General features: G+C 34.9%; 1 protein-coding gene across 1 annotated transcript in view; it reads right to left on the bottom strand.

Moving 5' to 3' along the window:
• CFAP47 (cilia and flagella associated protein 47) overlaps nucleotides 1-14420 on the bottom strand; it is a 460447-nt gene that overhangs the window by 230242 nt on the left and 215785 nt on the right. Inside the window, 2 exon segments of the mRNA XM_068532596.1 lie at nucleotides 10289-10377; nucleotides 12975-13125. Coding sequence (XP_068388697.1) covers nucleotides 10289-10377; nucleotides 12975-13125 — 240 coding nt within the window.

Genomic DNA, 14420 nt, shown 5'->3' with positions numbered 1-14420 from the left:
TGCTCTAACATTAATGTACAAACAAATACTCTGGAGATGTTGTTAAATGCAGATTCTAACTCAATTGGATTGGAGCGGGCCTGAGAGTCTGTTTTTCTAATAAGCCGCCAGGTGATGTTGATTCTGCTGACTCAAGGATGACATTTTGAGAAGCACGAGACTAATCTAAAACAAAACAAAAAAACCCCACATATTTTAAATAATAAAACCAGGCCACCAGAAAAAGAAAAGCAGGGAATGGTTTAGAACGACCATATATTCACTACTGTATAAAAGCAACAAAAACACTGGAAAAATTTGTCCAAATTAACTTTTTCAGAATTCTAGTTCACTAAAGAAAGGCTTGCAGCAATCTAAGTAGTGTTTATTCAAGAAAAGCTGCCAAACCTTGGCAAGAACAGTAGAATTTATGGCCTTGTAACTTTTATGTTGTAATTCTCCCTCCTCCTTTCCATAGCTCTATAGTAGCCTTGAAAACTAACAGCCTTGCAACCAAGGTAGTTTTAAAAAATGCTCAGGCTTGCAGCCACAGGAGGGAACAGACTGAGACTGGAGCTCTTCAAAAAAAGTCCCATCCCTGATCATTGTTCCTGTGTAACCCGTCTCACAGTTCCCTAGAAGAGCTCAATATGCAAGGTGTTGTCTTTAATCAAACTGACTCAAAGGAAAACACCTATCCCCAAGATGTTAGTTGAAAACAATCAGTAGCAATTATGCCTGAGGCCGCAACAGCAATTGGATCAAATAAGAGCCTGACAAAACATAAAAGGAAGATCTGGGGACAAGATGCCCATAGGCAGAGTCGCCATAGCTTAGTAGAGACCCAATATATGTCAAAGACCTTCAACCCCACTTATGGAGACAATTAATAAAGGATATCAATAAAGAGATATTATACAAAAGAACTACATTTATAGCCTATTTGTTATATAGGAATTATATATAATTCCTATATATAGGAATATATATATATTCCTATATATAGGAATTAAGTCCAGAATTATAAATTCTGGACTTAAAAAGTACAATACCTGAAATAAAAAAGCACTAGAAGGACTCAACTGCAGGTTTGAGGTGGCAAAAGGACCAGTACATTTGAAGATAGGTCAAGTAAAATGATTAATTCTAAAGAATGGAAAGAGAAAAGAATGAAGAAAAATTAACAGAGCCTCAGAGAACTGTGGGAAACCTTCAAACAGACAAACATAAGCCTAATCAGAATCCTGAAAAGAGAACAAGAGGCAGACAGAAAATGTGAAGAAATAAATGATGAAAACTTCCCAAATTTGATGAAAAATATTAATTTACACATCTGAGAAGTACAAAACATTCTATGCAAGATAAACCCAAGGTGATCCATAGCTAGACAATAAGAGTCAAGTCACTGAAAGGCCAAGACACAGTAAGAAGCAGAACAAAATTGACTCAACACCTATGTTGCTCCTCAGTAAGATTAACAATAGAATTCCCATTTAAACCCTAAAGAACAGAATGCAATGGGATGATGTATACAATATGCTGAAAGAAGACTATCAATAAGGAATACTATATACAGCAAAACTATCCTTCAAAAATTAGGGAAAAATTAAGATATTACCAAACAAACAAAAAAATGAAAGAATTCATTGCTAACAGACCTACCCTACAAGAAATACTAGCAGAGTTTCCTCAGGCTAAAGTAAATGAACACTAGAAGTTAACTCTAAACCACATGATGAAATAAAAAGCATAGGTAAAGGTAACTACATAGGTAAATACATAAAACAAATAGGCTATAAATGTACTTTATGTGCAATCCTTTTCGTTCTCCTTTCTGATTTAAAATAAAACAGTGTGAGACAATAAATGTAAAACTGTTTTATGGGCTTATAACTTACAAAGATGTAATGGGTATAACAATAATAGCACTAACAAGAGGCTAGGAAAAGGAGATACACTGAAGAAAAGTTTCTGAATTATATTGAAATTAAATTGGCATCAATCTGAGCTAGATTATTTTAAATTACAGTGCTAATTATAATCTTCAGGATAACTACTGAGAAAAAAACTAAGAAAACATACAGTAAAAGAAACAAAAATTTTAAAAGGCACACTAAAAGTAAATATTTAAAACAAAATCAAGCAGTAATAAAGAAACAGATGAACAAGGACACAGGACTTATAGAAAACAAGTATCAAAATGGCAGACATAAACCCTACTGTATCAGAGATTACATTAATTATAAAGGGATTAACACTCTAACCAAAAGGCAGAGATTGACAAAATGGAAAAAATAGCTTAGAAAAAGTCAAACATTGGTTCAAGGACACAGACTGGGAACAAAAGAATTAAAAAACAAACAAACAAACAAAAAATACAATGCAAACAGTAAAAAAAAAAAAAGAGAGAACTGGAGTGGCTATACTAATAACAGACAAAATAGAACTTAAAGCAAACATTGTTCCAGCACAGCATGACAGCATGAGAGCTCCATGGACTACTTACCAGGGAAATGAGTTAAAACATAAAAATCAACTATATAAACTCTCTGGAAATGATCTTGAGGGCATATAGCAAAAAAACAAAAAACAAAAAACAAAAAAAACCACACCTCTTCAGTAATATTTACTAAATTCAGTAAGAAAAGATGTAGTCTGTGGCATTTGAACCAAGACCACTCTCTTCCTCCTCCTTCCTCACCCAATTAAGACATAAACTCTACTCCAGACTAGTACAGCTAAGAATATAGGGCTCATTCCTCCCCTAGCTCCCAGATAAAGCACTATCTTTCTGAGAGATGTGTGACATCAACATTTCTCATCTTGCCCCAAGTACATGTTGCTGAGGCTAAGTTCTGGGCAAATGCAGCTGAGAGGAGCCAAGGGGCTCCCTTCTTCTTCCCAGCACCAAATCATGGACCACAGGCTCTACATGGATGTGAAATCGCCATTGCCCTACCTTATAAAGTGGTGGATCTATGCTGGGAGAAGCAAGCCAGGAAGACCTGAAGCTACTGTCCCCCATCCCACCTAGCACTCAGCTCCTAATGTGGGACTGATTCTCCAAGAAAAGTGTACCACTGTCCCCATTTCCACCAAGAGAGCCGTGGCTCAGAGATTTTGCCAAGAGGGAGAAGCTGACCTTAAAGCATATAGTTCTTAATCTCTTCACAAAGGAACTGATTCCATTTTCAAAAACGTGAAGATCAAGGGTGCTCTTAAAAATAGTGCAGTTGGAGCTTCCCTGGTGGCGCAGTGGTTAAGAAACCACCTGCCAACGCAGGCGACATGGGTTCGAGCCCTGGTCCGGGAAGATCCCACATGCCGCGGAGCAACTAAGCCTGTGCGCCACAACTACTGAGCCTGCACTCTAGAACCCATGCTCCACAACAAGAGAAGACACTGCAATGAGAAGCCCACGCACCGCAATGAAGAGTAGCCCCTGCTCGTCGCAACTAGAGAAAGCCTGCGTGCAGCAATGAAGACCCAATACAGCCAAAAAAAAAAAAAAAAAAAAAAAATAGTGCAGTTGTAGTGAAAGGCAATTGGGAGAATCCCTGCTAGTTTGTTGGAGAAACCTGGGGCAAGCGACCACTGGGAGGAGCCCTCCTGGGGACAGAATAAATCTCAAACACTGACCTAACAAATTATTATTTCAAAGGAGCTGGATTTGATTGAATTGGCCTGAGGAGCAATTTATGCCTTCCATAGAATTGGAATTAGGGGAATTTAATAGCTAGGTGTGGACAGAGACACAGATAGTCAAAGAAAGCCCTGCCAAAACCACTGTTAACCCAGAGTGACTGTGAGCATACCCAAGGCTGTATCCCCTAGAAGCAACATTAGAAGGTTCACACTATGTATGTGGGGTTTTTTTGGGAGGGGGATGGGGAGTAGACATCACTAAAATAAGCCAGCTACTCAGTAAACAAACAACCAAACAACGTTAACAATCCTGTGGGAAGTGGGACCAGAACTCAATATATTTTCAAAAACGTCCAGTTTCCAACATAACAATTATGAAACAAGCAAAGAAACAATATAAGAGGCATGCAAGAAAAACTGCCTGTTAGAGTGATCAGCTACCATATTTAACAGAACACTAATTCAAAATAGCCATTGTAAATGTCTTCAAAAACGAAGGAAACTATGACTAAAGAAGTAAAGGAAGGCATGATGACAATGTAACATCAAATAGAGAATATCAAAACAGAATTAAATTAATAAAGAACCAAATGGAAATTGTGGATTTGGAAACAACAATACAGATATAAAAAAATCACTAGAGGGGCTCAAGAGATTTGAATTGGCAGGAAAAAAAGAATTAACAAACTTCAAGATTGACAGAGATTATGCAGTCTGAAAACAGAGAGAAAAAGAAAAATAAACAGTCACGTATATATGGTACACACTTAAATGGACCAACACATGTTTAATGAAATTAACAGAAAGAGAGGAGAAAGAGAAAGGAAAAGAAAAAACATTTGAAAAATGAGATGGGTGAACATAGCTGTAAGTGTCACACTCTCCACTTTCAAACAATACAAAGCTAGAGTAATTAAAACAGTATGGTATTTGCATAAAGACAGACACATAGATCAATGGAAAAGAATAGACGGCCCAGAAATAAATCCACACTTATATGGTCAATTATTTACAACAAAGGAGCCAAGAATATACAATGCGGTACTGACAGTCTCTTCAGTAAGTGGTTGTGGGAAAACTGGTCAGCCACATGCAAAAGAATGAAACTAGATCACTATTTTACACCATACACAAAAATTAACTCAAAATAGATTAAAGACTTGAACATAAGACCTAAAACCATAAAACTCCTAGAAGAAAACACAGGCTTATGTAAATTCCTTGATATAGGTCTTAGTGATATTTTGAATCTGACACCAAAAGGAAAAGCAACAAAAGCAAAAATAAACAAATGGGACTACATCAAACTAAAATAAAGCTTCTGCACAGTAAAGGAAATCATCAACAAAATATAAAGGCAACCTAATGAATTGGAGAAAATATTTGCAAATCAAATATCTGATAAGGGGCTAATATCCAAAATATAAAAAAACCCATGTATCTAAATCGCAAAAATCCCAACAATCTGATTAAAAAATGGGCAGAAGATCTGAATACACATTTTTCTAAAGAAGGCATACAGATGGCCAACTGGCACATGAAAAAGTCCTTAACATCATTAATCATGAGGGAAATGCAAACCAAAACCACAATGAGATATATCTTATACCTGTTAAAATGGCTATTATCAAAAAGACAAGAAATAGTAAGTGTTGGTGAGGTTGTGGAGAAAAAGGAACCTTTCTGCACTGTTGGTGGGAACGTAAATGGGTGCAGCCACTATGGAAAATAGTTTGGAGGGTCCTCAAACAATTAAAACTAGAACTAGCATATGATCCAGCAATTCCACTTCTAGGTATTTATCTAAAGAAAACAAAAACACTAACTCTAAAAGATACATGCACCTCCATGTTCACTACAGCATTATTTACAATTGTTAAGATATGGAAACAACTTAAGTGTCCATTGACAGATGAATGGATAAAGAAATTGTGGTGTATATATACAATGAAATATTACTCAGCCATAACAAACAACGAAATATTGCCATTTGCAAAACCATGATGGATCTCAAGGTCATTAAGTAAAATAAGTCAGACAGAAGAAGACAATACAATATAATCTCTCTCATATGTAGAATCTTGAAAAAAACAGGCTCATAGATATGGAGAACAGACTGGTGGATGCCAGAGTTAGGGGATGGGGTGGGTGGGATAAATGAGTGAAGGGGGTCAAAAGGTAAAAAGAAGAAAAATAAAGGGAAAAAGTTAAACATTTATTTTACTTTTCTTATATGAACTGTACCACTGGATAACCAAAGAGATGAGAAGATGTTCTCTTTGTAAAAATATTCCAACTAATACATTTCATAAATGATAGAAATGGAATATCACCATTTTGTAACCACCCATGAATAATGGAGGTACCCACTGAGTATCAATGGCTACTAACATTCCAAAAAGAGACAAGATATTATATGCTTCCTAAAGAAAGAATATGTCATTTTCTTTAATCTTGCCAAAGCAACTGAACCTGAGTCTAATCATTTCTCTGTATCCAGCTGTGAATTTACAAAATATACAACTGAAAAAAGAACATGTGAACCTATACCATAAACATGAAGTCAGCAAAATCCAGACATGGGAAACTGCAGCTCAATCAGCTCATGTTCTTCAACTGATGATTGTAAGGAAAAGAAAGAAATGGAGGAGGAACCTGTAAATCATTTAAAAGGCACATGATTTTTTTTTAATCAGCAAGAGTAAACTCCAGTGCCCAGAAATTCACACTTGTGTGTGTCACTTCCTTGATTACCATGAAAGCCGAGATAGCAGTTTATTCAAGAAAGAAAGAGGAGATTTGGGGATGGTTGACAAAGTCCTATTTCTTGACTCAAATACAAGAGTGTTTACCTTATAATAGTTTATTAAATGATACATTTGTTTTTCTGTGAACAAGAGGAAGGAAAGAAGGGAGGGAGGAAAGGAGGGAAGGAAGGAAAGAAGGAAGGAAGGAAGGAAGGAAGAAAGGAAGGAAGGAAGGAAGGAAGAAGTGAGGTGGGTGAGAGCAAAGCTGGATTGGGCTATGGAAATCATTCCAGAAGGTAACATGAATCTATAAGAACAATTAAAGAAAAACAAAAATGATAAATAAGAAGACTAATATAATGAAGGCTATAAATATGTACTTTCTGTTATGAATTGAACTGTGCCCCCCCCCCCCCTGCAAACTTCATATGTTGAAGCCTTAACCCTAGCACCTCACAATGTGACTATAGTTGAAGATAGGGCCTTTAAAGGTGATTAAGTTAAAATGAGTCCATTAGGGTGGGCCCTAATTCATCCTGATTGGTGTTCTTATAAGAGGAAACGTGGACATACAAGGAGACACCAGGCATGCACACATAGAGAGAAGAGACCACGTGAAGACACAGAAAGAAGGTGGCCATCTGTGAGCCAAAGAGAGAGGCCTCAGAAGAAACCTAATCTGCCAGCACCTTGATCTTGGACTTCTAGCCTCCAGAACTGTGAGCAATAAATTTCTGTTGTTCAAGCCACCCAGTCTTACGGTATTTTGTGCTGGCAGCCCTAGCAAATTGATATACTGTCCTTTTTTCTCTCCGTTTTCTTAAAATCATAACAAATATACAAAATAAATAAAAAGAAATATTCATAAATATTATGTAATATTACTGATTATTGTAACATTATTGATATAATACATATGACCAAAAGAAACACAAAATAGGGTGAAGGGAATAGAGCTATGTAAGAGTAACACTTTGTGAATCTCAGTGGAATTAAGTTACTATTTACATGAGGTATCTAAAATAGTCAAACTCATAAAGCAGAGAATAGAGTGGTGGTTGCTAGGGTCTGGGAAGAGGATGAAATGGGAGTTGTTGTATAAAGTTTCAGTTATGCAAGATGAATAAGTACTATAGATGTGCTATGCAACATAGTGCCTATAAATAACAACATGGTATTGTGCACTAAAACATTTGTTAAGAGGGCAATTCTCATGTTAAAAATTCTTACCACAAAAAAGGAAAAGAAAAAAAAAAGAGAAAAGGAACACAAGGAAACTTTTGGAAGTGATGGATATGTTTATTGCCTTAATTGTCGTGATAGTATCATGGTACATGCATATGTCCAAGCTCATCAAATTGTATACTTTAAATGTATAGTTTTTTTGCATATCAACTATACCTCAAAATAAGATGTTTTTTTAAAAAAAGATAAACAATAGAAAATATCAAGGAAACTAGAAGAAGGGTCTTTCAAAAGATCAATAAAATTAACAAATCTTTACCTAGATTGATCAAGAATAAAGGAGAGAAAAATCAAAGTAAGGGATGGAAGAAGGGCCATCACTGCTGCCTTTGCAGGGGGGGAAAAAAGGATTATAAGGGAATACTGTGAAAACTTCCATGCCAGCAACTTAGATAATTTAGAGGAAATGTATAAATTCCTACAATGGCACAAACTACCAAACTGATTCAAGAAGAAATGGAAAATCTGAGTATGCCATGACAAGAGATGAAATTAGTAATAAAATAAACTTTCCACAAAGCAAAGCTCAGACCCAGATGGCTTCAATTGTGAATTCTACCAAACATTAAAAGAATTAATACCGATCCTTCACAAACTCTCCCCAAAAATAGAATGGAAAGGACCATTTCCCAAGTCTTTCTCTGAGGGTAGTACTGACGATACAAAAAGCAGATAAAGACATCACAAGAAAATTACACTAGTAAATCCTTTGGTTATAAATGCAAAATTTTCAACAAAATACTAGTAAACCAAATCTTACAACACGTAAAAAAGAAATATACAGCATGAAATAGTTGCATCCTGCTAAAGAGGAATTTGAGAACTACTGATCTGGTACACAGAGGTGTGGGAGCTAATCCTGTTTCTGTTAAATCTAGACTGGATAGGGGATTAAGAAGTGCAAACTACCATGTATAAAATAAATAAGCTATAAGGATATATTGCACAGCAAAGAGAATAGAACCAATATTTTATAATAACTATAAACGGAGCATTACCTTGAAAAATTGTGAATCACTGTACTGTATACCAGAATATATAATATTGTATATCAACCACAGCTCAATAAAAAATTTTTTTTTTAAATCTAGACTGGGTCACCTTATTTGTTAAAAAGAATATTAAATTTTGACAAAGTAGAATCAAATCTGATCACTGTGATGCATACAAATTTTTGGAAAATATATGAAATTTAAAATTTTACTTTAAAGTACACTTAATATGAGATTATTAATAATAAGCAAATCCTGATCATTTTTGTAAGTGTAATATGAAAAACTAGGTCATTTATTGTTATATTGTTTATAACATTAAATAGTCTCTATATGAATTATTTGGCTTTAAATTTCCTTTCTTATTCATTCTCTTTTATTATATTTTATCTTTAAAAGTAATATATGTTTACAGTAAAATATTGATTTTACAAATTTTGTGATTGGCCTTAAATTTCTGAGTTCATACGCCCATTGCCTAAGTTTGAGGGCCACATTCAAATAAGAGAGGAAGGAGTCAAAAGTCCCCAATTAACAATCTTGTCCTCTATCAAACCATGCAGTCCTCACAAGAAGTAACAATTTTAATTCAATCTGAGATAAACCATAAAATAACAATAAAATATTATAATTTTTTGAGAAACATACAATTATAATATTCTACCAATTCCAGGAACTTTGAGATTTACTTTCAGTTCAACCACTAGAATAAGTCTAAACATGTTCAATCCTGATTTCCTCTGAAGAACTGCAGTCATTTGGTTCATTTAAGGGCATATTTTAATACTGGATTAACGCCACATATTCTGGTATTTTTTATTCCTTACATTCTGATATAACACTTTAATAAAATTAGGGTAAAAAAAATTCTCCCTCACTGAACATGGGAACCATAAATTCACCAGTAACTGTTTTAAAAAAAGAATTTTTGTTTTGTCAACAATAAATGATATTGTTAATAAGAAATTACCAAAAGCCTAGACATATAGTGATTTAAAAACTGGAAATTATCAACTACTAAAATAATAAGCATACATACAACTTCTAGTCTCGACACAAGTATTGCTGTAAGGATCTGATTTTTAAAGCTGGTGGAAACAGAGTTCATAATTTAAGCAATATGTAAGGTAAATTTATATGTAAATTTATAGAAAGATATTTTTCTACTTGAGACCTTAAATAATACTTAAGCAATTTATTGTCTTTTAATTTCAAATATATGCTGTTGTTATTGTTCTTGCTAAATCTCAAGATGCACAAATGCACGTTTAATGTGCAGTTTTAATTAATCATGATGCTTTAGGTAGAAATAAATTTTCCGCTTGAATCAACATTTCACTTTTGGAAATTAACAGGATAAAATTAGAAGTTAAAAAGTCTATTAATTATAAATTTTGAAAAATGAAAGAACTGTAAATCTCAATAAACAGAAAGCTTATAGACAAAATTCATAAATTTGATATGATCAGCCTTAGCTTTGTAGAGATCAAATAGCATTTCAAGGAAAACTGATTTACCTTCATTATTTGTTCTATTTTATCTGCTGATGCTTATAAATTTATAGCAATGTAAATATATAAAATTTCTCCTCAAAACAGTTCATGTTGAAGAAAATTACATACTTCTCTTAAGATTCAATATGGCTAACTGCAATGAATTTATGTCAAAACAATAACTTACCTGAAATCCCCCACAGGGTGGAAGGGATTTTTAACATTCACAGTGATTTCTTTCCATTTATAACACGGAGATTTGCATTTTATAGTTGCCTAAGGTAAAAAAAATAAATAAAACATACAATATGATAATAACAAAAAATAATATCCTCAATTATAAAAAACAAACTTAAAGTACCTAAAAAACTGTCCATTTAAATACCATAGTGATATTAATTTATATAAACATTATACTGTTAAAATCTGGGTGGGAAAAAATAAAAATAGATTATACCTCATCACTGATCCATAGTACTATGCTAACAAATGAATGATCTGTCACAATAGTGTCTCCCAAATTGATTTCCTTAAAATTCATTTTGTTAATGACTGAGTATGATTTTACATTTGCAAATTAATCAATCTTATATATACCTAATACATATGACATAAGGAAGGGGCAGGTGTGTATGTGTGCGTGTGCATGTGCACACTGGTGTGTGAGTGCAAGAACATCTCTGTTGGAATGTGTGTGACTGTGGCACGCCTGTGTTTATAATGTGGTGGCTACACTGACATATTTTAACTATAATAAAAGCACAAATATATAAAACTAAAACTCAAATTACCCAAAAGACTTCCATGAAAGAAAAGATTCTAGGAATTCCACATTTTTAGACTAATCATATTCTTACCTTATTTCTCCATTATTATCCAAACTATTTCCTGGTGTCTAAGACCATGAGTAGCCAGATGGAGAAGTAAAGAGATATCACACAAGCTCCAAGTGTCAGCTTTTCTGCCCCAGAGCCATGATAATGACACGCTAACACCATCCGTGTCTCTTAGACACATGTGGCAAAGCGATGTTTTGTTTCAGAGAATTTGTGTGAGAGGGTTGGGAAGTGTAAGAGTTCATTATTCAGGAGGAAATCAGAAGATCACAATACACATCTCAGTGACAATCACATGCCTGCTCCCTGTCCTGGGTGTCCTTACTGAATGAGCCATTCTGTCCAGGTGAGCATCTTAATGCTCTCTTCACACAAGTGGCCTTTACTAGAGTCATTCTCTTTTCTTCCCACTCAAGCCACTGCACACCTACGATTCTTTCTAATCCATATGGAAATCTGGCAACATAAATTTACTTCTTTACCATACATCCACGGTAGAAAATAATATTTAGACAAACTAATGGCTACACAAAGTCAATCAAAGCAATATCACAACCATTTTACAGAGGTTTAAAAATCCTTCTCTCCCATCCTTTGAGATATTAACACTTAGAACTCTGCCTAGAACATCATCAACTCTCACTAAATGCCAGTAATAGTAATCCTTCTAATGGATTTACTCCATAGGACATTCAAGATAAATTGATGAGTGTTCCTATCAGAAAAGAGAAACATTTCCTATGCTGTGTAAACCACCAAACCTTAATTCAAACAAAAACAGACATAGGCCCGGGGACTGCTTTAACTTAAATCACAAGTCTCCATGGCAGAAGGGCATGTAAATTGCTACGTGTATAGTGAATGACTCCTTGATAAAAAGCACAGATATAATCCTAAAAAGCTGAACTTAAAATAGCACTCAATACAAGTCCTTTCAAAATGCAGATGGTCAACAGGCACATGAAAACAAGCTCCACCTTGCTAATCATCAGGGAAATGCAAATCAAAACCACAATGAGATACCACCTCACACCTGTCAGAATGGCCATCATCAAAAAGAACACAAATAACAAATGTTGGTGAGGATGTAAAGAAAGGGGAACCCTTGTACACTGTTGGTGGGAATGTAAGTTGGTGCAGCCACTGTGGAAAACAGTATGGAGGTTTCTCAAAAAAACTAAAAATAGAATTACAATGTGATGCAGCAATTCCACTCCTGGGTACATATCTGAAGAAAATGAAGACACTGATTTGAAAAGATACATGCACCCCAATGTTCATAGCAGCATTATTTACAACTGCCAAGATACGGAAGCAACCTAAGTGTCCAGCATATATATATATATATATATATATATATATATATATGTATATGTGTATATATATATATATATATACACATACATACATGCAATGGAATACTACTCAGCCATAAAAAAGAATGAAATTTTGCCATCTGCAGCAACATGGATGGACTTGGAGGGCATTATGTTAAGTGAAATAAGTCAGACAGAGAAATACTGTATGATATCACTTATAGGTGGAATCTAAAAAATATAACAAACTAGTGAAGATAACACAAAAAGAAACAGACTCACAGATACAGAGAACAAACTAATGGTTACTAGAGGTGGGGGGGAGTGGAAGGTACAAACTATTGGGTGTAAGATAGGCTCAAGGATGTATTGTGCAACACGGCAAATATAGCCAATATTTTGTAATAACTATAAATGGAAAGTAACCTTTAAAAATTGTATAAAACATTTAAAAAACAAAATTAAAAAAATACAAGTCCTTTCAACTTCTATTATAAAATTGAGACTTATTTCCAAAGAAAGAGTATCAAAGTAAAAATATCAGAGATACAGAAGCCAAAAACTGTGCAAATGTAAGTAAGTACACATCTGTGTCTGTATACACACATGATCTCAAAGAACAAGAGCTGCCAGGAGATGAAACTTAGAAGAACAGCTGTGCTTGGGACACTCCATGGCCTGAGAAAAGCAGAAACATATAAAATAGGTACTATTTACTTACGATGGCTTTAAAATTGAGGACTTCATCCTTGAGAGCAAAAGTCATCGTAGTACCTCCTGTTCCATTCTTAGGTTTTGAAATTAATAGCAGTGAAGCTTCAGCAGGATGGAGGAAGCGACTGGTAAATTTCAGAGTGACAGTAATTTGGTTTCTATTTAACAAAAGATAAAAACGAAAATATTGTAGTGAAAAAAGACAACAAGCATCTATTCAGTGCATGTGCCTAATAACCACACCCTGCAAAATACTCACTTCTACAATAAAATTAAAGATTGTTGCAGATCTTAGAAAGCCTACAATCTAGTTACTGCTGTCAGTCAAAACATCTTGATCCAGTATGTAAAACCTAAAGTTAACTTCCAAATGTATGTATAATCTACTCAATACTGGATTTTCTAAGAGCTAGCCACAGGAAATCATATATGTACTTTTGTGTGAATTTCACAGGACATTCTGTGCTACTGTTTAGGCACATTCTTAGTTATATCAATGACTTTTGATTACATGGAGGAAAAAATGAGAAAGACAAAGAATTCAAAAAATACTTAAAACTGTGGTTGAAAATAAAATTCGAACCTCAAATCAAAGTAACGGTATATAAGTGGCATGACTTTTATTTGAAAGATAGACTTAATTAAAAGAAAGAATAAAGAAAACATGTCCATCTCATTTAATCTTCAACTTTCTAGTCTAAACCATAGTAAAATGGTTAAAGAATCGATGGATTCGGAAATTTTACTTCCCAGTTTCTAGGGGAATGAGTCAACCATGGCACCCCGGCAGGCCTGCATAACAACACAGGCCACACACATGTAAGGCTTAACTGCAGTGGATATAAGTCTTGGCAGAAAGCTCTGTGATCCTCCCATAACATAAGAGCACGGAGCTTCAGGAAGCACTGCTACAAGAACATTCTTCACTTGCCTCCCTATCTTCCCTGAGAGGCTGTCACCAGACAGTTTCTCACTGCCTCCTAGATTCTGATGAGGTCTGAGCCTTGCTCCCTATCCTCCTACAGGGTAGAGTTACAGGCTAGAAACTGCTTAGTTGCAGCATGAAATTGACTGTCAGCAACAGGTGTCCTACCATGCATGATGCAGTCATCTGGTCCCTGTTGTTTTGGTGTCGCTCTGCATAAGGGACATGGAGATCTGGCCCCTTTGGTAACTCTTGCTTTCACTGTTTATATAAGTAATGAGGTCTCTGAATAAAAAATGGGCTCAATGTTTCTTTAATGGCTGAGTCTTTCTGCCTTGCCTTGCTGCCACAGCTGTGGGTGGTAAACCGTGGGGACCTTTTACCTTTGCTTTTTCGCTGGCTTTTAGCACAGTTAGCATTATACATCATATCACGGTTATTCCTTGTACAAACTATCACCTATTACCTTCCCTTAGGATAGACACAGTTGGGAATGGAGATGGGAATAGATTCTCTCGGCATTATACT

This window comes from Eschrichtius robustus, chromosome X, assembly GCF_028021215.1.
Source record: "Eschrichtius robustus isolate mEscRob2 chromosome X, mEscRob2.pri, whole genome shotgun sequence".
Taxonomy (NCBI): Eukaryota; Metazoa; Chordata; class Mammalia; order Artiodactyla; family Eschrichtiidae; genus Eschrichtius; species Eschrichtius robustus.
Note: the sequence above shows the minus strand (reverse complement) of the source record. Positions and strands in the feature narration are given on the sequence as shown.